A 23,384-nucleotide genomic window follows, 5' to 3' on the forward strand; every position below is an offset into this window, starting at 1 on the left:
GAAGTACCTTTTTTGTGTTGCGATGAGAAGCTGATTTTTGTTTTTTTGTTAGGTATCAGCTTCTTTCCTTGATGAATTTGGAGATTCGTCTTGCTGTTTTTGTAATGACAAAACAATTATAAGGCGCCGTTATAGAGAACATTTGGTTCAGAGCAAGCAACTGGATATCAGCTCTGTGGCTTTTTCTTTTACTGTAACGTTAGCTAGGAAGGTTCATTAATTCAGTGTGACAAGCAGCATGGCGTCCGGAGGCGGTTCAACAACAACTGTCGGAGATATTGAGGAGGACGCTTCTCAGCTACTGTTCCCCAAAGGTGCGTATCCAGCTTATTTATGTTAACTAGCTTGAATATAACGATTCACTTAACCCTCCCGTTTTCCTAGGGTCAAAATGACCCGCCACTGTGTTGAACCAACTTTATTTAATTTTTATATTTTTGGGATCATTTGTGAGAAGGAGGCAGTGAGACTTTAAAGAAAGAATCACTGCCTCCTTCTCACAAATGATCCCAAAAATATAAAAATTAAATAAAGTTGGTTCAACACAGTGGCGGGTCATTTTGACCCTAGGACAACGGGAGGGTTAAGGTATTTAGCTAGCTAACTATATCCAACATTAAAACACACCTGTGTTCTTCAGAGTTCGAGAACGCGGAGACACTTCTAAACTCCGAGGTACACATGCTTCTGGAGCATCGCAAGCAGCAGAACGAGAGTGCAGAGGACGAACAAGAGCTATCGGAGGTCTTCATGAAAACTCTGAATTATACTGCACGTTTCAGCCGGTTCAAAAACAGAGAAACTATAGCCAGTGTCCGCAGGTCAGTGTAGCTGTTGTCACTATCACAACCAAAAACCAATGTCAGTACCGTATAAAATACAATATATATTTATATGGTGGTTAATGTGTCCATTAACTTTTCGGGATTACTGAAATGATTGCCCTGTATCCTACAGCTTGCTCTTACAGAAGAAGCTGCATAAATTTGAGTTGGCCAGTTTGGCCAACCTGTGTCCAGAAGCAGCGGAGGAGGCCAAAGCCCTCATCCCTAGGTAAGACCTGCTGTTACTGCCTCCTCACATATCACCATACTCAGTCATCTAACCCTAACCTTGTCTCTAGTTGGGTAGCAGCCGGCTCTTGACCAGGAAACCAGGCGTAAATATTTGGTATAGATTAAAATGTAGTGACAGTAGTTTTGCTGTTGTGTACTGAAGCCTGTTTGTTCTGTCTGCAGTCTGGAGGGGCGGTTTGAGGACGAGGAGCTGCAGCAGATCCTTGATGACATCCAGACCAAGAGAAGTTTCCAGTACTGAAGACAATTCCTCCTCCTCTGGCCTGTTCTATCCTAAACCCATCGTTATGTCAGAATATACTGGGCTCTGCTACCCACCCAGAAGGACACTGTGCATCCCAAATGACACCCTATTCCCTATGTAGTGAATAGGGTGCAGTTTGGGATGAAACCTGACACTGACCGTTCTCGACAGGATGGGTACCTCCAAATTGGACTGGGGGGGGTGTATCGACAGCCGAGGGGTGCATCAGGCACCACAGATCTGTACATTAATTGCAAAGATGATACAGATCCATTTTGAAGACCATACCAAGCTAGGATGAATACATACATTCATAAATGTAAATAATTTTCAAATAAACATCTGAAATGTTTTATAGCTATTTGTTTTATTTTCTCAAATACATCTATGAAAAATCTATCAATAATACAATTTGCTGCTATACAAATGTGGTTGATCACTTCATCTTGTCAAATGCAATCAACAATTGTCTCAAATGAATGCCACTGTATAAAAACGGTACATACAGTTGACTATTGCTGGTAGAGAAACATTGCATGAAGAGTCTCAGCGAAGCCACAGATAATTTCACAGTCAGGACATGTCAGTCGGGTCTACTTGCACTCATGACTTTCTCAGACATTGAAGAAAGCATTCTGTCCCAAATGGCACCTTATTCCCTTTAGGCTCTGGTCAAAAGTAGTGCACTATATAAGGAATAGGGTGCCATTTGGGACTCATTCCATCAGCCATTCACATAGTAAATAGTCTCCTGTCCATCCAGAGCCTCAGGCAGCACACCACAGGAGGTAGCAGCCATCCTCAAAGTATTCTTCCCATAGAGCCTCCTCTCATACTCCATCAGCTGCCTCCAGAACCCAGCATTGGGTCGGATATGAGGTCTGTACTTCAGGACCCACTCATGGGCCTGGCGCAGTGATACCCCCTCATACCTCATCAGGTAAGCCATGATCAGGGTAGGAGAACGGCTCCGGCCTGCAGTGCAGTGGACCAGTGTACTACCTGACTGGTTGTTATGGATACGTTCTGCAACAGCATCGAAGTAGCAGGCCAGGGGGGCGTGAGGCTGGTCCAGTACGGGTACCTGGAAACACTCCACACCCTCGTACTGAGGACAGGGGTGCTCTGCTGTGGCATTGACTATCAGAGTTATGTTCCTACTGGAGAGGCCGGTGCGCTTGAAGATTGCGTCCACACCACCCAGATACAGAGACTGGGTGATCTGGGAGAATGACATGGGGAATGGACATTCACAGCTGTCCGGCTGACTCACTGCAACAGAGAACCAAAATGACATTGTAAAAAGATGCACAAACAGTCTTTAGGTCAGTACAGCACAAACGTGAATATCTGTACTTAATTGTGATGTGCCTAGACTTACCAGAAAAGAAGAGGCGAAGCTAATATAGATAATCTTTGAACTTACTGTGTATTTTTATTTTCTGTTTACAGTGGCCTTTTTTTCTGTCGCATAGATTTGTACGTCATGATCCGCGATCGGTCACGTGACTGAATTGTCAGATGTGCGTTCAGTTCGCTTGAACGTTTGCTACGTTGCGGGACGGTTTATACTGAACGACACGTTTTCCCAAAACGTTCTTGTACGTTCTTGCCAAAACAACCGACTGTAGACGAAAGTCGAGGGGAGGCCAAAAGTCAGACACTAATGTGGTTTTCCAACAGCAAGGCTCAGAACAACATGGCCGTGTTGCCGTTTTACTCTAAAAGGTTTTCTTTATGATGTCGAAATAAATATGTATCTAACCCCCATATCACACACTGAAATCATAATACAATATCATGTGTGTACACAGTGTACAATCAATTAGTGAGAGAGCCTCAAATATCACATTTATTTGTATACTGTATATCCACAGTACACATAAATCACAAATTGGTACCCGTTTCAGTCATATCTTTGGTCATGTTAGTGTGGGTCAAACAAAACACCTTAATGATTGGTTGACAATAGAGCCTCCCACAATGCAGGAGATGGCTGCAGGATGATCAAAATCAAATCAAATTGTATTTGTCACATGCGCCGAATACAACAGGTGTAGACCTTACCATGAAATGTTTACTTACAAGTCCTTAACCAATGTTGGTGAAGAGCAACTGCTGAAACTAGCAATCAAAACTTCCTGACCTTTGATCACGATTGTTATAAAGTTTATGCAGTAGACATGTAGGTGCAAGTTTGACAATTTTTATCCCCAGAATGCAACACACTTTGAAAGGCGGTGACCATCGACTTGACAAAATTGATCCGCTTGAAGGCGCCCAATGACTGTATATATGCCCACAACCCAACCCCTCCCCGTTTTTCAACTGGTTGTTCAGTACAGCACCGTTTCTGTTCAATTGAACGTTCCAGAACGTAAAAACGTACTGAACACATGCCCATTTTGATTATCTCTTGGGCTGCATTCCAAACACGTAAAAAACACACCCTCTCCCCTTAGCCCTCAAATTAAGTTTACACTTCTGATGACGTTTCATGAGTTGACAGTTGCAGGGCAAGGGAGGAATATATTAAATTAAATGGACCGCCCTTGCCTGGAAATTCGTAACTCGTTCGTCCGACAGTTGTGTTATCAATCATGGAACCACCGGTAGTAGCACAATTTGTAATTTATTGACATTTGTTTGTACTTACACTTGTATGTTGACTTTTCCATATTGATGTTGGTTTTAAGTTTTGGCTGACTTTTCTTAGCCTATTTACAATCATCGCGAATTGAATTATGGGGCGTTTCAGACCCCAGAGTGAACAAAATTGTACACTCGATCACAAACGAGGGCTGGGGGGCTTACTTGCCAACCTCCCTTGCTTGGCTAACTGTTTGGACCGACGGCAAAGATGGCTGCTGGGATTCCCCCAAGGGCGAGGGTAAGTGGAGGAGGGTGTGTCTTTTACGTGTTTGGAACGGAGCCTTGAACTAAAAACCAGAGCTGCCAAATCTCACACCTCTTATGTCTCACGCATTGAAAAGTACTGATTTTATTAGTCCGTTGGATAGTCCGCGCGTTAATTTTTCAACTGTGCTCCAAATCGTTTTGAAATCGGAGCATTTAACATCACGAACGGGAATCTCTATCAATGTCTTGCCACATCACTGTAAATCGCGGCACATTTAAGGATATGGTTGGTCTAGTCTTTGATGAAACGCCCCTCAGGATTAGAGTGGAGTTGAATGGAGAGATCGTTCTCCACGGAGTTTATAAAAATGTAAAAACAGCAGTACGGTAGCGCAGTTTTATGTACAATATTGTGAACAAAATTAGGCTGCGGTTACTCCTGTCCCTATTGCAGAATGCAATAATTTGGTGATTGGCATTTACGCTGTGACAACGAAAAGGCAGCAGACAGACCTACAATATGTTTTAGTAGGGAAATTGGGTAGTGGGACCTGATTTGTAACTATGAAAAATCATTTTGTCAAACAAATTGTGAACCCAAAAGTGTAAATTTGGTTCTAGATGGGGTACAATACATATAAAATGTATTATTATGTAATATTTGATTCAGCAGATTTTATTAGCTATTTACTTTATTTAGTCTGATCAGTGGAACAATTCTCATTCTTAACAATGGGCTAAACTATAGGGTAATTACTGTGCAGAGCCTTAGTGTAGTGGTAACACTCCCAGGTACCTGTCGCATACAACTTTCCACCTGAGAACAGGGATCATTCCCTGCTTCCAACCTTCCCACTGTTTCTAGCAAATGCCTGTCTCCCTATCTCATTTAATTACTGTCTGAATAATTTGTCAAACCACCGAAAAAAATGTTTAAAAAAATATTACTATACTTTACATTTCATACCCCCAAAATCTCAAAGTAACAAAGTCATCTAATTTTGAGTGCTCATTTAATGGTCAAAGTATCCTGAATACACCTACTTTTACACCCTGGTCATAGGCCTCAAAATACATAGAATTGCAGGAAATTTGCTTTAAAACAGTAAAATCTTCCTGGAAGAGGATCCCCAGTCTAGGGATTGTGCCAGGGGGCAATGAAATTCACAAAGCAAATCTCAATCCAAGCTTTCTTCAAAAGTTGGCAGCCCTGAAAAACGTGTTTTTATACCATTTATTCAGGAAGAGTAATTGTTTTTAATCCTGTTATTCATAGATGGGTTAAGATATGCGGTAATATGGTTATTATAGTGTAATAAATATGTATAGGATAATACCGATTTACAAAGGCCTATGTATTTTGTCTCACTTGGTGCTTTCAAGACAACTGGGAACTCAGGAAAAAAAGAAGCTCAAATAATTACTTCGGAAAGTCGGAGCTCTAGTAATATGCCCGAGTTTCCGACTTGAAATGTCGAGTTGAAAGACCAGTCAAAACTATTTTTCCCAGTCGGAGCTCGTTTTTTTCTTTAACGCACTGAGATTTCCGAGTTCCCAGGTGTTTTTAACGCGAAACTGACACTGGACATGTTCAGGACATGTCGGATACACACAAACGCACTCACACACAGCAGCAGCAAGCCAATAGGATGAATCTGACGTGTTTGTCATGAGATAGTGACTCATGTAGTAGATCTTCAATTCCGCCTTTGTACCAGTTTTACTTTCATACATAACTCGCGACTAGACAGAACTTCATCGGGTAAGCAAAAAATATATTTTGTGGAATACTATTCTTCCTGTAATTTAATAGAAAAGTAGAGTAGGACAATGATGACATAGGTCTGCTGTATTCTTTCTAAAACTATTAGTTTGAAACGGCCAAACACACCTTTAAAACATACGGTTAGCTGGGATTATTCTATCAGATCACGCCAGATAAATCAAGACCATTTAGCTCACCTGGCGATCGAAAAGGGAACAGAATGCAATATGTGTATAGTTTCTGTTCCTCGCCTCTTACACTCTTAGAAAAAAGGGTGCTATCTATAACTTAAAGGTTCTTCGGCTGTTCCCATAGGAGAACCCTTTGAAGAAACGTTTTGGTTCCAGGTAGAACTCTTTTGGGTTCTATGTAAAACCCTACAGTGCCTTCAGAAAGTATTCATACCCCTTGATTTATTCCACATTTCGTTGTGTTACAGTTTGAATTCAAAATGGATTAAATCGATTTTTTTCTCACCCATCTACACACAATACCCCATAATGACAAAGTGAAAACCTGTTTGTAGACATTTTTTCAAATGTATTGAAAATGAAATACAGAAATATCTCATTTACTTAAGTATTCACTCCCCTGAGTCAATACTTTGTTGAAGCAACTTTGGCAGCGATTACAGCTGAGTCTTTCTGGGTAAGTCTCTTAAGAGCTTTCCATACCTGGATTGTGCAACATTTTCCCATTATTCTTAAAACAATTATTCAAGCTCTTTCAAATTGTTTTTTGGTCTTTGCTAGACAACCATTTTCAGGTCTTGCCATAGATTTAAGTATATTTAAGTCAAAAATGTAACTCGGCCTCTCAGGAACATTTACTGTCTTCTTGGTAAGCAACTCCAGTGTAGATTTGCCCTTGTGTTTTAGGTTATTGTCCTGCTGAAAAGTGAATTCATCTCCCAGTGTCTGGTGGAAAGCAGACTGAACCAGGGTTTTCTCTACGATTTTGCCTGTGCTTAGCTCCATTCCGTTTCTATTTTATCCAGAAAAACTCCCCAGTCCTTAATGATTACAAGCATACCCATAATATGACGCAGCACCACTATGCTTGAAAATATGGAGAGTGGTACTCAGGAATATGTTGTATTGGATTAGCCCAAAACATAATACTTTGTATTCAGGTCTAAAAGTGAATTGCTTTGCCACCTTTTTTGCTGTATTACTTTAGTGCATTGTTGCAAACACGATGCATGTTTTGGAATATTTTTTATTCTGTACAAAAATATAACTGTTTGGCCATAATGACCATCGTTATGTTTGGAGGAAAAAGGGGGTGGCTTGCAAGCCCAAGAACACCATCCCAACCGTGAAGCACGGGGGTGGCAGCATCATGCTGTGGGGGTGCTTTGCTGCAGGAGGGACTGGTGCACTTCACAAAATAGATGGCATCATGAGGAAGGACAATTATGTGGATATATTGAAGCAACATCTCAAGACATCAGTCAGGAAGTTAAAGCTTGGTCGCAAATGGGTCTTCCAAATGGACAATGACCCCAAGCATACTTCCAAAGTTGTGGCAAAATGGCTTAAGGACAACAAAGTCAAGGTATTGGAGTGGCCATCACAAAGCCCTGACCTCAATCCTATAGAAAATGTGTGGGCAGAACGGAAAAAGCATGTGTGAGCAAGGAGGCCTACAAACCTGACTCAGTTACACCAGCTCTGTCAGGAGGAATGGTCCAAAATTCACCCAACTTATTGTGGGAAGCTTGTGGAAGGCTACCCGACACGTTTGACCCAAGTTAAACAATTTAAAGGCAGTGCTACCAATTACTAATTGAGTGTATGTAAATTTCTGACCCACTGGGAATGTGATGAAAGAAATAAAAGCTGAAATAAATCACTCTCTACTATTATTGTGAGATTTCACATTCTTAAAATAAAGTGGTGATCCTAACTGACCTAAGACAGGGCATTTGTACTAGGATTAAATGTCAGGAATTGTGAAAAACTGAGTTGAAATGTATTTGGCTAAGGTGTATGTAAACTTCCGACTTCAACTGTAACTATTGTAAAATATACTTTGTCTGTAAAATGTATATAGTATGTATAAGCTGGAAGTAGAAGCCTAAGAGTTGTTGTCCATTAGTTTACTCCAATTAGGGGTAGGGTTAGGGGAAAATAATATTTTATATATACAGTACCAGTCAAAAGTTTGGACACACCTACTCATTCAAGGGTTTTTCTTTATTTTTACTATTTTCTATATTGAAGATATCAAAACTATGAAATAACACATATGGAATCATGTAGTAACCAAAAAAGTGTTAAACAAATCAAAATATATTTTATATTCTTCAAAGTAGCCACCTTTTGCCTTGATGACAGCTTTGCACACTCTTGGCATTCTCTCAACCAGCTTCATGTTGGCTGCTTTTCCTTCACTCTTGTTACGAACCCCGTGGCTCTAAACGTCTAGGGTGGATGGACATGAGACCCGTAACATAATTCATGCAAATTAGGAGTGTGACATGGAGCAGTGAGAACAAAAACTACACGACAACCATAAACTACCGTCAAACAAATGGTTTATTGCTGAACACACGGTAAAGGTTTGGGAAAAAGGGCTGAGCAGGACCCAAGAAATGAAACAATAGTGTAAAACACCCCTAAACTGATCTTGCCTGCCTCAAGAACCGCTAAGCTACTGCTACTCATAAAAAAATACAGTGGGTGGTCCGCTCAGGTCTAACTAGTGTTTATAGACAGTTCTTTCTACGGGAAATGTATGCCCAAGGGCAGCTTGCTTAACCTCCCCTTTTCCCAGAAACACACAAAGTTACCAAACAGAGTAACCAGCAAATTAATGAGTACTCTAAACACAGGACATCACAGTATCCATTACTCACATACAAAAAAAATAGTCTAACAAAATTACCAACCAGAGTAACCAGCAACTTAGTGAGTAAACAAAACCAGGACACCACAGTGTCCATACTCACATACGGAAATAGTCTCTCTCTATCAACAAACATAACTGACTGGTTTTTATATAATGGGATGTGTGATTGAAAACCCAGCAACAGGTGGTGAAATGCAGAGGAATGTTCACTGATTGGTCCACCTTAGCAATCAACAGACATCTCAACGACCACCAATCAGGAACATACAGGACACCTGTGATTAGGGCAGAAGGAGAGAAAAACACAGGACACAGGATACCTGTATCCGTAACACTCCCACCCTTAAAAGAGCAAACCACAGTGGTTTGCGACACACGTACTATCACAACACCCAAATTCACAAATCATCCTGCCGGGATAACAAAAAAAAACCTAGATCATTACACACGAGACAAAGCATCTGCCAACACATTATCCAACCCCTTTTTGTGGCGGATCTCCAAATTATAATTTTGCACGACAAGTGCCCAACGCATAAAGGCGTTGGTTCTGGTTGTACATCCGGTGGAGAAAAACTAAGGGGTTATGGTCAGTATACACTATCACTGGTAATGCACTGGAACCAACATAAACTTCAAAGTACTGCAGAGCTAACAACAAAGCTAGAGCTTCTTGTTCAATGGTGGAATAGTTTGTCTGACATTTGTTAAATTTCCGTGAAAAATAACAGACAGGATGGTCCACTCCACTCTGGTCTTGCTGCAGTAGAACAGCCCCAGCACCTCTGGCACTTGCATCTACCTCCAGTTTAAACGGTCGTTCAAAATCTGGCGCAGCAAGAACAGGAGTTCTACATAAGAGTGCTTTAGCAGTGTTGAAAGCAGTACGACAATCTTCAGACCATACAAATTTTCTCGCCGGACTGAGCAAATCCGTTAATGGAGCAACTACCGCAGAGAAATTTTTACAGAAACTACAGTAGTAGCCAACCATCCCTAAAAAGCGGCGTAGCTCTCTTCTGGTGGTAGGTGCGGGAAATGCATTTATAGCTGAGACCTTGGCATCTACAGGGCGCACCTGACCATGGCCGACCTGTTTACCGAGATAAGTAACAGTGGCCTTCCCAAACTCGCACTTTGCTAAGTTCAGGGTTAGAGAAGCGGTGGCTAGACGTTCACACACTACCCTTAGAGTTTTAACATGATCAGACCACTCAGTTGAATAAATTACCAGATCATCAAGGTAAGCACTACAATTAGGAACTCCAGCCAATACTGTGTTAACCAGGCGTTGGAAAGTGGCTGGTGCGTTCCGCATCCCAAATGCCATGACAGCATATTGTAGGAAGTGATCTGGGGTCACAAAGGCAGAGATGTCGGAGGCACGTGGGGTTAACGGCACCTGCCAGTAACCTTTTAGAAGATCTAGTTTGGTTACATAAGTAGCAGCACCAACAGTATCAATACAGTCATCCAGTCTGGGTAACGGGAACGAGTCGGGCACTGTGACAGCATTGACCTTCCGATAGTCCGTACATAATCTGGATGTCCCATCAGGTTTAGGAACCAGAATGCACGGAGAACTCCAAGGACTTGAACTTGGCATAGCCAGGTTATTCTCCAGCAAATAACCGACCTCATCCCTCATTATCTTTCTTTTAGAGACGTTGACACGATAAGCATGTTGCTTGATAGGTGCAGCGTTTCCAACATTAATGTCATGTTCTAACACATTTGTGCACGTAGGAACATCATTAAAAAGACATGGAAAGCTGTGTAATAGTCTCACAATATTATCTGACTGTCTGTCCGTTAAATGAATCAGGCTTGACGGGACAGACAGCAGCATCTCTGAATTGGGCAATCTAGCACACTGCTGCTGAGTATTGCGCAACTCCAAACCATCTCCGTCCACATCATTAACATGACCTCCCACTACAGCCGTAGCAGCAATAGAGACAGCCGACTCAGCCAGTTTCTCTGGACTGTCTATCTGAGTGACGGGTCTGGTGTGGTATGTCTTCAACATGTTAACGTGGCACACACGAGATTGGCGTTTTCTATCAGGAGTCTGTATCACGTAGTCAGTTTCACTTAGTTTCTTTTCAATGACATAAGGACCAGAGAAACGTGCTGACAATGACGCTCCTGGCACAGGCAACAATACAAGAACTTGGTCACCTGGCTGCAGTGAACGAGAAACAGCCTGTGTGTCATAGTGTCGTTTCATCCGTTTCTGTGAGGAAGACAGCGCTTCCTTTGCTAGAGCACAGGCACCATGTAGGCGCTCACGAAAGCGACTAACGTAGTCCAACACACTTTCTTTCACACACAACTCTTGTGACAAAAACTGATCCTTAAGGACTTTCATAGGTCCTCTCATGGTGTGTCCAAACACCAGTTCAGCTGGGCTGAACCCTAGGGATTCCTGTACTGTCTCACGGACAGCAAACAAAACTAGAGGAACTCCCTCATCCCAATCTTTCTCAGATTCCAAGCAATATTTACGGAGCATAGACTTCAGTGTCTGATGCCAACGTTCAAGCGCACCCTGAGACTCTGGGTGATATGCGCTTGACACACGGTGTGTAACTGACAAGGATTTTAACACTTGTTTGAAAAGTTTAGAAAGGAAATTCGTACCCTGATCAGTTTGTATCACCTTAGGTAACCCAAAAGTTGAGAAGAATTTGATCAACGCTTTACTCACCACCGGAGCAGTAATCCTTCGCAGAGGAATGGCCTCTGGGTACCTGGTGGCAACACACATAATTGTCAACATAAACTGGTTACCAGATTTTGTTTTTGGTAATGGTCCAACACAATCAACCATCACATGTTCGAAGGGTTCACCTATGGCCGGTATGGGACAAAGAGGCGCGGGGGAAATAACCTGGTTCGGTTTCCCAATTACTTGACAGGTGTGGCAAGTCCGACAGAACTGAGCCACATCTTGTTTTAAACCAGGCCAAAAGAAATGTCGCAAAACTCGATCATAAGTCTTGGTGACTCCCAGATGTCCGGACCACTGGTGATCATGAGCGAGGGATAAAACATTTTGTCGAAAGGCTGTAGGAATCACTATTTGGTAAACAGCATTCCAATCTCCGCCAGCGTCAACATGGGATGTCCATTTACGCATGAGGAGATTACCATCAATAAAGTATGCCATGTTTTTCTTCTTTAGCTCCTCCTCTGAGACAACACTAGAAAAACATTTAGCCAGGCTAATGTCAACCTTTTGGTTAGCGATCAGCTGCTCACGAGTGACTGGTAACTGTATTGCCTCAGCAACAAGTTCCACATCCTTCTTCCTTTCTCTGGACTGTTGGTCAGACTGCACCAGCTTACCAGAGGTAGCACCCAAACTATCCTCTGGGTCACCCTCTCTGAATAGAATTGTGTTCGACAAATCTATCACTTCACCCACTTGTCGTGCTTGAGCACGTGTGACAGCACAAGCGGGGAACACATCTGGATAACCCTGTGCCAGCTCCTCGGAGAGAGACTGGTCACTTTTATCCAATACCTCCAATACGGGTATCACCTTTCCTCCGGCAATATCGTTGCCCATTATAAACGTCACACCTTTTACTGGCAACATAGGACGTACGCCCACTCTGAACAATCCACTGACTAACTCAGAGTGTACGTTCACAAAGTGCAATGGCACTGGGACAAATCCCATTTCAATTCCTTGTACTAACACACTGGAACCACAATATGTATTATTAGACAAGGGCAACACATCAGCTAGTATGAACGACTGCGCCGCACCAGTATCTCTGAGGATTCTAACTGGACGCTGAGACGCTTCGTCATCTGATATAGAAACAAACCCCTCAAAAATGAACGGTTCATAACTGTGATCTGGGACAGGGACTTTCAAACCACATTCACTATGAGGCCTCTGTCTTGATTCTGGCCTTACAACCGCATGCGAATCAGCCCAACACCCGTTAGCGGCCTGGCGTGCTGAGGCATCCCCGGTTTGCGTTTTAGCAGAAAGCAATCATTAACCATATGTCCCACCTTATGACAATAGAAACAGTGACGCACATATTTTGGGCGTGCTGGATGTACTGCTGGTCGACTAGGACTAAAAGTTAGCAACTCCGCAGCCCTGCCCTCCGTACGAGCCGAAAACACGCTCTTATGCGTCAACACAAACTCGTCTGCCAATACAGACGCTTCCGACAGTGAGGATACTTTCTGTTCGTTCAGATAAACTACAATGCGTTCGGGTAAGCAATTTTTAAACTCTTCTAACAAGATTAACTCCCGTAGAGAGTTAAAATCAGTTACTTTACTAGCACTGTGCCATTTGTCAAACAGATTTCCTTTGTCTCTAGCAAACTCCACATAAGTCTGAGTAGGAGACTTTTTATGAGACCTAAATCTCTGTCGATATGCCTCAGGAACAAGCTCATAGGCACGAAGAACAGTAGCTTTGACCACGTCATAATTCAAACTGTCTTCAAGAGGTAGCGCTGCCAGAACCTCTTGGGCTTTACCTGTTAGTTTACACTGAAGTAATAGGCACCATACCTCTTCGGGCCATTTCAATGCTACCGCTATACGTTCAAAAACACTGAAATAGGAATCAACCTCTGACTCCCTGAACACAGGTACCAAGGTGATCTGCCTACTAATATCAAAAGTAGTAGACGACACAGCTGGTGAGGATGGCTCACTAGCAGGCATAGTATGAGCAGAGACTAACCTCGCTGTTTCTGCCTCCAGTTCCATTTTACGCACCTCCAGTTCCATCTTACGCGTCTCCAGTTCTTGATCAAGCCTACGCGTCTCCAGTTCTTGATCAAGCCTACGCGTCTCCAGTTCCATCTTACGCGTCTCCAGTTCCTGATCAAGCCTACGCGTTTCCAGCTTGTCTAGCCTGATTTGTGCCCGCTCTTCCGCCTCCATTTGGAGCCGTGTCGAGCGGACATCCATCCTGGCATCACTGTCAGTCAGTGGGGAGAGTGGGTCATAACGGGGCAATGTGGCTGGAGCCTTAGCCTCGTCCTCAGACACTGATGGGCTTACAGGAACAGCAACCACATCCCCTACAGGAGCAGCAGACTCAGGCGGCGGTAACTCAAGCACTCGCTCGTTCAACAATATCGCTAGCACTACTCCTAACTTCTGCTTTCACTAAACCCCTCGGTATGGGTACAGAAAAGTGGTCAGCCAAAGCCTGTAGATCCACTCTACGGCAATTCTCAAAAACCTCCCACGTAGGGTTTTCCAAAAATGCATCCAACTCAAAAGTAGCCATCCTAAACTAGCAACACGAGCCGTCGACTACTGAACACACAAAAAAAACAGGTAGTACAGCTGCCAAGCTCAACACTGAACCAGACACTTACTAATTTGCATGAGTAGCATGGGATAGATCCCGGATGAGCCCCCACTTTATGTTACGAACCCCGTGGCTCTAAACGTCTAGGGTGGATGGACATGAGACCCGTAACATAATTCATGCAAATTAGGAGTGTGACATGGAGCAGTGAGAACAAAAACTACACAACAACCATGAACTACCGTCAAACATAAATGGTTTATTGCTGAACACACGGTAAAGGTTTGGGAAAAAGGGCTGAGCAGGACCCAAGAAATGAAACAATAGTGTAAAACACCCCTAAACTGATCTTGCCTGCCTCAAGAACCGCTAAGCTACTGCTACTCATAAAAAAATACAGTGGGTGGTCCGCTCAGGTCTAACTAGTGTTTATAGACAGTTCTTTCTACGGGAAATGTATGCCCAAGGGCAGCTTGCTTAACTTCCCCTTTTCCCAGAAACACACAAAGTTACCAAACAGAGTAACCAGCAAATTAATGAGTACTCTAAACACAGGACATCACAGTATCCATTACTCACATACAAAAAAATAGTCTAACAAAATTACCAACCAGAGTAACCAGCAACTTAGTGAGTAAACAAAAACAGGACACCACAGTGTCCATACTCACATACGGAAATAGTCTCTCTCTATCAACAAACATAACTGACTGGTTTTTATATAATGGGATGTGTGATTGAAAACCCAGCAACAGGTGGTGAAATGCAGAGGAATGTTCACTGATTGGTCCACCTTAGCAATCAGCAGACATCTCAACGACCACCAATCAGGAACATACAGGACACCTGTGATTAGGGCAGAAGGAGAGAAAAACACAGGACACAGGATACCTGTATCCGTAACAACTCTGCAGTCCAACTCATCCCAAACCATCTCAATTGGGTTGAGGTCGGGTGATTGTGGAGGCCAGGTCATCTGATGCAGCACTCCATCACTCTCCTTCTTGGTAAAATAGCCCTTACACAGCCTGGAGGTGTGTTGGGTCATTGTCTTGTTGAAAAGCAAATTATAGTCCCACTAAGCCTAAACCAGAAGGGATGGCGTATCGCTGCAGAATGCTGTGGTAGCCATGCTGGTTAAGTGTGCCTTTTGAATTCTAAATAAATCACGGAAAGTGTCACCAGCAAAGCACCCCCACACCATAACACCTCCTCCTCCATGCTTCACGGTGGGAACCACACATGCCGTGATCATCCGTTCACCTACTCTGCGTCTCACAAAGACACAGTGGTTGGAACCCAAAATCTCAAATTTGGACTCATCCGACCAAAGGACAGATTTCCACCGGTCTAATGTCCATTGCTCGTGTTTCTTGGCCAAGCAAGTCTCTACTTCTTATTGGTTGTAGTGGTTTCTTTGCAGCAATTCGACCACAAAGGCCTGATTCACACAGTCCCCTTTGAACAGTTGATGTTGAGATGTGTCTGTGACTTGAACTCTGTGAAGCATTTATTTGGGCTGCAATTTCTGAAGCTGGTCACTCTAATGAATTTATCCTCTGCAGCAGAGGTAACTCTGGGTCTTCCATTCCTGTGGCGGTCCTCATGAGAGCCAGTTTCATCATAGCGCTTGATGGTTTTTGCGACTGCACTTGAAGAAACTTTCAAAGTTCTTGAAATGTTCCGTATTGACTGACCTTCATGTCTTAAAGTAATGATGGACTGTCCTTTCTCTTTGCTTATTTGAGCTGTTCTTGCCATAATATGGACTTGGTCTTTTACCATATAGTGCTATCTTCTGTATACCCCCCCTACCTTGTCACAACACAACTGACTGGCTCAAACGCATTAAGAAGGAAAGAAATTCCACAAATTAACTTTTAACAAGGCACACCTGTTAATTGAAATGCATTCCAGGTGACTACATCATGAAGCTGGTTGAGAGAATGCCAAGAGTCTGCAAAGCTGTCAAGGCAAAGGGTGGCTACTTTGAAAAATCTCAAATATATTTTGGTTTGTTTAACACTTTTCTGGTTACTACATAATTCCATAAGTGTAATTTCATAGTTTAGATATCTTCACTATTATTCTACAATGTAGAAAATAGTAAAAATAAAGAAAAACCCTGGAATGAGTAGGTGTGTCCAAACTTTTGACTGGTACTGTGTGTATATATATATATATATATATATATATATATATATATATATATATATATATATAATTTCTTTAAGATATGGGGGATTGGAAATGATGCAGACAATTACATTGATGGAAGCTACAATCTATCTGCAATATTAAAGCTGATCTATCCCCTAAAAAAAGGGAACCTGAGTGTACAAATACCAAAAATATATATACTTATTTATTTCATTAACAAAGTTATGCAACACCCAATTCCCCTGTGTGAAAAAGTAATTGCCGCCTTACACTCAATAACTGGTTGTGCCACCTTTTAGCTGCAATGACTGCAACCAAATGATTCCTGTAGTTGTTGATCAGTCTCTCACATCGCTGTGGAGTAATTTTGGCCCACTCTTGCATACAGAACTGCTTTAACTCAGTGACATTTGTGGGTTTTCAAGCATGAACTGCTCATTTCAAGTCCTGCCACAACATCTCAATTTTGATTAGGTCTGGACTTTGACTAGGCCAAAACTTCAAATTTGTTGCTTTTAATTTTCATGTAGACTTGATTGTGTGTTTTGGATCATCGTCTTGCTGCATGACCAAGCTGCACTTCAGCTTCCGCTCACAGACGAATGGCCTGACATTTTCCTGTAGAATTCTCTGATACAGAGCAGAATTCATTGTTCCTTCTATTAAGGCAAGTCGTCCAGGTCCTGAGGCAGCAAAGCATCCCCTAACCATCACACTACCACCACCATGCTTGACTGTTGGTATTTGGTTCTTACTGTGGAATGCAGTGTTTGGTTTTTGCCAGACATAATGAGACCCATCTCATCCAAAAAGTGGACTCAAGCTTGCCAAAATGCACCTGGAAACACCTGGATGATCATAAAGACACTTGGAAGAATGTTCTATGGACAGATGAGTCAAAAGTATACCTTTTTGGGTGACATGGACAACATGGGTCCCACCTTCTTCGAAGTGGCGAAGATGGTTTTTAGCTTGTCCGGGAGCGAGGCGTCGGTGTTCGTGATATGGCTGGTTTTCCCTACTATATATGTCTCGTGTCTGAGCCGTTGAATTGCGACTCCACTTTGTCCCCGTACTGTCGTTTTGCCTCTGATTGCCTTATGGAGGTCATAGCTGGTCTGTTTGTACACTTCCATGTTCAGTCACCTTGACGTGGTTAAATGCGGTGGTTCGTGCTTTCAGTTTTTGGTTTGGATACGTTCTAATTGTCACAGTAGGAACATAACATTTACCTGTCCGCGTGATCAAAATAGTCTTCAAGCATAGATTGCGATTGGTCAGACCAACATTGAACAGTCCTTACCACGGGTGCTTCCTGCTTAAGTTTCTGCCTATAGGCGGGGAGGAGCAGGATGGAGGCGTGATCTGATTTGCCGAAGGGAAGGCAGGGGAGGGCCTTGTAGCCATCCCGGAAGGGAAAGTGACAATGGTCAAGCATGTTCTCCCTGCATGTAGCACAGGAGATGTGTTGATAGAATTTTGGGAGCGTTTTCCTCATATTTCCTTTATTAATGTCCCCAGGTACAATAAATGCGGCCTCAGGATATGCGGTTTCTAGTTTGCACAAAGTCCAGTGTAGTTCCGTAAGAGCCGTCACGGTGTCTGCTTGGGGGCAGATATACACATCAGTGACAATAACCAAAGAAAATTCTCACGGGAGGTAATGCGGTCCGCATTTGATGTAAGAGCTTGAGTGGATGGGTGAGCTGAGCTAGTCCGGAGAAGGAGAGAGTTGAGCTGACCAACAGCTCACACGGTGTGTGTGTGTGTGGCAGGCAGCCTAATGCCATGTTCACGTCATGTTGGGAACTCGTAAATACGACCTTCCTACTGGGAAAAATGCACGCGAACGCACTTCCAACTTGTAATTACAACTAGGAAACTTAGGGATGACCTCTGGACCCCGATCTTTCCCACATGCTGAACTCTGACGTCATGCACCACTGAAAGAGGCAACAAACATGGCCGGGATTTCGGCTGTCAATGGTGAGAATAGTTATTGCGTTCCTTCCAAAGCTCTGAGCACGTGAACGCTCCAAGTCGTTCCTCCATGACGACGTGAACGTGGCCTAAGCCCCTGTGCTACTCGGTGTGTGTCTCTTAGTTATTATTAGTCTAACTCCACACATGATTTTGCCTCACCGGCTCCCCTGCCTGGTCTGGACAACTACATAGGGGGAAGGGATCAAATATGGTTGTGTCCCAAATGGCACCCTATTACCTACAAAGGGCTCTAGTCAAAAAGTAGAGCGTTATAAAGGGAATAGGGTGCCATTTCGGATGAAATCTGAAAGATCACTCCCAGGAAATTAACTCCACTAAGTCTACTACTACTCAGTCTATACTATATTCAAAACCTGCTACCCCTATTAGTCCCTAGATGATCCTGTAAACAGTGTCTTAATGTTAGACTTTGGTCATGTTTTTAGTAGGGTTCGTTTGTACGTCTGCTTCTGAACCCTCACTGAAGGACCCTTACCCTTCTCTCAAACACTTCAGAAATACTATCCAGTAAGTTTTATGTTTAGTGGGCGGGGGGAGCTAAGCAAAAACAGAAGACCATTAGAGCAGCAAACAGACAGTTGAACAGAAGATAAAGTCAATGAGGCTCGTAATGATCAAACAAACACAGACATTTGGAGTATGTCAACAAAGACCCTCCAAACCCCTCCCATAATCTTGTTCTCTATCAGGGATAGAGCAAATCCTCCCAGTTTCTGGGTGTGTTCCAAATGGCACCCTATTCTCTAACGTAGTGCACTACTTTTGACCAGGGCCCTCTATATTGGGAATAGGGTGCCATTTGGGACACAGCCTCTGTTAGGGGTTGGCCTCCTAATACACTGTTGTTCTGAGGACAGCTGAAGTCACAGGATAGGGGGTTTAAATACCTCCGTTGTGATCTCCATGTTCTCTCAACTCAGAATTACTCAGTATGCAGATGTAGATTGACTCTCTCGGTACCTCCGTGCATACCTCTCATGTCTGGCCAGCTTGCTATAGGGTGAGTGTCTCATGTCCATTACCTACCTTGCATAGAAGTAGGTTTGTTGCTTGTTTGGTAGTTTCGGTTTAGATTGGAGCCATCAGGACTCGAGAGTCAGCCCCTCAACTGCAGAAATTCTTCTTTGCGTCCCAAGTGGCACCCTATAATGTTATAGTGCACTAATTTTGACCAGAGCCCTATAGGCCCTGATCAAAAGTAGTGCACTATAAAGGGAGTAGGGTGCCAGTTGGGACACAGCCTACCAGTAGTCTCCTCACGTGCCGACGGTGATGTGAACCCTGATCCCTGACCTGCAGAACTGTTCAGTTCAGGGAATGCATTCCCCATTACATAGCCCTAGTTTAACCCCCACTGTACACCACCTGCTACGGGACATTTACTGATCTGTGAACTGGGCAGTGGAGGGGCACTGTAAAAGAGGTTCACAAGCACTTTACGTTGTAAATGGATTACTCAGTCACCACATACAGACTCAGAAGGAGGGAGGGAGAGGGCGAGAGAGAGGTAGCAGGAGACAGATTTAAATGGGTATCATTAGTTACAGACAGACTGTAATCTGTTAGTAAGAACAGTAAACCACCAACACACCTGCTAGCCCGTGCCACACACACACACTGTATGTTCTTCTATCCTCGTGGGGACCTAAAATTAATTTCCATTCAAAATCCAATTTTCCCTAAACCTAACCTTTACCCTAACCTGTAACCCAAACCTAAGCACTAACCCCTTACCCAAACCCAAATTCTAACTGTAATTGTAACCTTAAACCTAACCCCTAAGATTAAAATAGCCTTTGTCCTCATGGGGATGTGGGAAATGTCTCCACGAGGGAGAATTTTCCTTGTTTTACTATCCTTGTTGGGATTTTAGGTACACACACACAGCTTTAGGAATAGGACATATACATGTTTTATATGCAAAAGTATCTTACTGCTCTATTTTGTTTTAAATTTACAGAATCCTTCTAACTTGTTGAAACTCGCGGAACAATGACTACCACCAAGACAAGCCAGGATGGCTCTCACCCTGACAGCTCAGTGGTTGCTTCTGCCTCAAAGAGCCCCCCAACACAGATGCATATCAACAAAGGTTCCACCCTAACCCCCTCTGATGGCTCAGGGGACTCAGCAGGGTGGTCAGCCACTGTGAAGACCCCAGGCTCAGGGACCACCAGAGCCACAGCCAGTCAGACCAGGGGAGCAGGAGCAAAGACCACAGATACACGTTACGCCAAAAAGAACATCCCTACTGTCAGATATCATCCTGACATTTCAGAGAAGAAACCTGAGGCCCATCAGCATAGTCATAGCCCTGTCAAGTGCAGCCAGGTCAGGGGTAAGCCTGTGGTCTCTCCCCCCAGGACCAACCAGGTTGGGGGGAGCTCCATGGTCTCTCCCCCCAGGCCCGAAGCCCTGCCCCTGGGGTTAGGGCAGAAGATGGAGGGTGGTGTTGTGGAGGCGGTGGAGCTCCAGACCCGGGGCCAGAGAGAGAACCCCAGCTGGTTCTCCTGGCGTAAAAACCGCATCACAGCGTCCGTGGCTCACCGCCTCGCCCACAGCCGCTTCGTCACCGGCCAGAGCCAGACCCCACCCGCTTCCTATCTGGCCGCCATCACCGGCTGCGGCCCCAACATCAAAACCCGCGCCATGACCTGGGGCATCGAGCAGGAGGCCGAGGCCGTGCGGAGGTACCATTTATGTATTTACTGTAATTGTCCTGCAATTGTTTTAAATAGGGAGGACGGCTCATAAATGGCTGGAACAGAGCAAATGGAATGGCATCAAACGGAATGGCATCAAACCATGTCTGATGTATTTCATATCAATCCACCCATTCCACTCCAGTCATTACCACAAGCCCGTCCTCCCCAATTAAGGTCCACCAACCACCTGTGTTTTCTATGGCTGTAAAGATGACAAACTCATTTCCCCTCAGAGATTAATAAATTACAATCTCATCTCATCTATTCTCAGATATCAGAGCCTCAAGAGCAAGGCCCTGGGCCGGGTGGTGAGGGTGCAGGAGTGTGGCCTGTTCATCGACCCCCAGCACCCCTGGCTAGCAGGCAGCCCTGACGGCATCGTAGAGGACAAGAGGACCGGCCAACGGCTGCTCTGCCTGGAGGTCAAGTGTCCCTACAAGCACCGTCAGAACACTGTAGCCCAGGCCTGTAGAGAGGACCCAGCCTTCTGCCTGACGATACAGGACCAGGGGGAGGAGGTGGGACAGGTTAGTTAGGACATGATGTTTGTTGTATCATTGTACGCCAATATTTTTTGATGACCAGTTAACCCCTTAACCAAAGAGCACCTTCAATCTACAAAGATCTATCTACTAGTGTATTCTAGCAGCGCTTCCCAATTATTTTTTCTTATTTTCTCTACAGGTGAGGTACCATCTGAAACCGAAACACAGCTACTACACCCAGATCCAGTGCCAGCTGGCGGTGACGGGGTTAACCCAGGCTGACCTAGTGGTGTTCACCCTGAAGGAAACAGCCATCATCCCTGTGACCTTTGACCCTGCGTTCTGGGACGACACCCTGGCCAAGCTGGAGATGTTCTACACCGACGCTGTCCTGCCCTACGTCAGAGACAACAGACTGGACATACCAGCCATGAGGCCGGAGAAGTAGCTAGCATGCCTGGACACTGTTAACAAACAGGGGAGTGGCTAGCTGGTTCAGGATGTCAGATATAGAAGTCCCGAGACAAACTGTGGTTGTGTCTGTGGTGAAGGTCTGGGTAGGGTAGGGTAAGTGGTAAAGGGCTATGGCGACTGCATAGATAAGTGGTAGAGGAACCTTCTGCTTTTGACAGGCAGGCTTGGAGATTTGAACCTATTACTTTACTGTCAAATATTTGAATGTAAATAAACCATGCCTGCCTTAAGACATCTCAGATACCTGGAGCTGATTTCATGTGTGCAGAGATCAACCTATATGATCAACAGTAGTGTGGCAGCTGACAGGAACATAGTGTAGTTGTGCTAGAGATCGGTTGCTTAAATAGACACTGGAAGAATACATGCTTAATGATGGTGATGCTTTGCTCCATTAAAACAAGACAAAACCACATTATTTGGTCTGGTGACTGATGTTGTGTACAAGGTACTTGTGAAAATAATGTAATTATGTAAACAGTACAGAACAACGATGAGACTAAGGAGTTAGTCCTTGACCTTTATTACTGCATGTGTCACATAATAAACAACTCCTAAAAAAAGCAAACTATTTACATCTTACTAAAGGTTTACCATCTGATATACAGTGTACAAAGCATTATGAACACCTGCTCATGATTCCTTATTAATGTCACTTGTTAAATCCACTTCAATCAGTGTAGATCAAGGTTCTTCAATTCCGGTCCTAGAGGGCCGAAACACTTCTGTTTTTTATTTCTACCTGGTAGTTAATTGCACCCACCTGGTGTCCCAGGTCTGAATAAGCCCCTGATTAGAAGGAGAGGATGAAAAACAGAGGTGTTTCGGCCCTCCAGGACCGGAATTGAAGAACCCTGGTGTAGATGAAGGGGAGGAGACAGGTTAAATAATTATTTTTTATGCCTGGATTGTGTATGTGTGCCATTCAGAGGGTGAACGGGGAAAAACTAAAGCTGTAAGTGCTTTTGAATTGGGTATGATAGTAGGTGCCGGCGCACCGATTTGTGTCAAGAACTGCAACACTGCTGGGTTTTCACGCTCAACAGTTTCCCGTGTGTATCAAGAATGGTCCACCACCCAAAGGACATCCAGCCAACTTGACACAACTGTGGGAAGCTTTGGAGTGAACATGGGCCAGCATCCCTGTGGAACGCTTTCGACACCCTGTAGAGTCCATACCCTGATGAATTGAGGCAACTCAATATTAGGAAAGTGTTCTTAATGCTTTGTACACTCAGTGTACATACATAACGTGTTTGGAAGAGACAATCTTTTACATCTTAAATGACAACTGTGGAACAAACTAAAAATGCATATTTTGAGAAAGCAGTCCCCAGAAACCTGTCCATGTGTCTCAAATGGCACCCTATTCCTTACATAGTACAATCCTAAGTAGTGAATTGAACATACTAGTGTAGATCAGCCAAGGCAAGCCCTTAGGTTCAGTGATGTACCAA

General features: G+C 43.8%; 3 protein-coding genes across 9 annotated transcripts; 2 read left to right on the top strand and 1 right to left on the bottom strand.

Moving 5' to 3' along the window:
• Positions 1-8: 8 nt before the first annotated feature.
• Positions 9-1,677, top strand: LOC121567874 (DNA-directed RNA polymerase II subunit RPB4). Its single transcript, XM_041878221.2, has 4 exons — positions 9-314; positions 641-821; positions 958-1,053; positions 1,239-1,677. The coding sequence occupies exons 1-4, from the start codon at positions 239-241 to the stop codon at positions 1,315-1,317; spliced, it is 432 nt and encodes a 143-aa protein (XP_041734155.2). The 5' UTR covers positions 9-238; the 3' UTR covers positions 1,318-1,677.
• On the bottom strand, positions 1,669-4,065 carry LOC121567873 (dual specificity protein phosphatase 14). Of its 5 annotated transcripts, none has more exons than XM_045220295.1 (2): positions 3,977-4,065; positions 1,669-2,592 (listed from the first exon to the last, which is right to left on the bottom strand). In XM_045220295.1, exons 1-2 carry the CDS (start codon positions 3,996-3,998, stop codon positions 2,045-2,047), a joined length of 570 nt encoding a protein of 189 aa, XP_045076230.1. In that variant the 5' UTR covers positions 3,999-4,065; the 3' UTR covers positions 1,669-2,044. The 5 variants fall into 5 exon arrangements, with proteins under 5 accessions (XP_045076230.1, XP_045076239.1, XP_045076240.1 ...); XM_045220304.1 differs by lacking the exon at positions 3,977-4,065 and adding an exon at positions 3,406-3,552; XM_045220305.1 differs by lacking the exon at positions 3,977-4,065 and adding an exon at positions 3,388-3,552.
• Positions 3,860-22,495, top strand: LOC123490118. Of its 3 annotated transcripts, none has more exons than XM_045220290.1 (4): positions 3,860-3,932; positions 20,224-20,953; positions 21,240-21,495; positions 21,653-22,495. In XM_045220290.1, exons 2-4 carry the CDS (start codon positions 20,256-20,258, stop codon positions 21,899-21,901), a joined length of 1,203 nt encoding a protein of 400 aa, XP_045076225.1. In that variant the 5' UTR covers positions 3,860-3,932; positions 20,224-20,255; the 3' UTR covers positions 21,902-22,495. The 3 variants fall into 3 exon arrangements, with proteins under 3 accessions (XP_045076225.1, XP_045076224.1, XP_045076223.1); XM_045220289.1 differs by lacking the exon at positions 3,860-3,932 and adding an exon at positions 4,122-4,210; XM_045220288.1 differs by lacking the exon at positions 3,860-3,932 and adding an exon at positions 5,810-5,941.
• Positions 22,496-23,384: the final 889 nt, after the last annotated feature.

The sequence above is a fragment of the Coregonus clupeaformis genome, chromosome 6 (genome assembly GCF_020615455.1).
Source record: "Coregonus clupeaformis isolate EN_2021a chromosome 6, ASM2061545v1, whole genome shotgun sequence".
In the NCBI taxonomy this organism is placed as follows: Eukaryota; Metazoa; Chordata; class Actinopteri; order Salmoniformes; family Salmonidae; genus Coregonus; species Coregonus clupeaformis.

Bases quoted from the DNA above. Each gene is read 5' to 3' on its own strand.
- LOC121567874 (XM_041878221.2), top strand. From the start codon at position 239: ATGGCGTCCGGAGGCGGTTCAACAACAACTGTCGGAGATATTGAGGAG. The intron at 315-640 runs GTGCGTATCCAG...TGTGTTCTTCAG, and splicing joins TCAGCTACTGTTCCCCAAAG to AGTTCGAGAACGCGGAGACA. The intron at 822-957 runs GTCAGTGTAGCT...TGTATCCTACAG, and splicing joins ACTATAGCCAGTGTCCGCAG to CTTGCTCTTACAGAAGAAGC.
- LOC121567873 (XM_045220295.1), bottom strand. From the start codon at position 3,998: ATGGAAAAGTCAACATACAAGT. The intron at 2,593-3,976 runs GTAAGTACAAAC...TCTCTGTTGCAG, and splicing joins GGAAAAGTCAACATACAAGT to TGAGTCAGCCGGACAGCTGT.
- LOC123490118 (XM_045220290.1), top strand. From the start codon at position 20,256: ATGACTACCACCAAGACAAGCCAGGATGGCTCTCACCCTGACAGCTCA. The intron at 20,954-21,239 runs GTACCATTTATG...ATCTATTCTCAG, and splicing joins GAGGCCGAGGCCGTGCGGAG to ATATCAGAGCCTCAAGAGCA. The intron at 21,496-21,652 runs GTTAGTTAGGAC...TTTTCTCTACAG, and splicing joins AGGGGGAGGAGGTGGGACAG to GTGAGGTACCATCTGAAACC.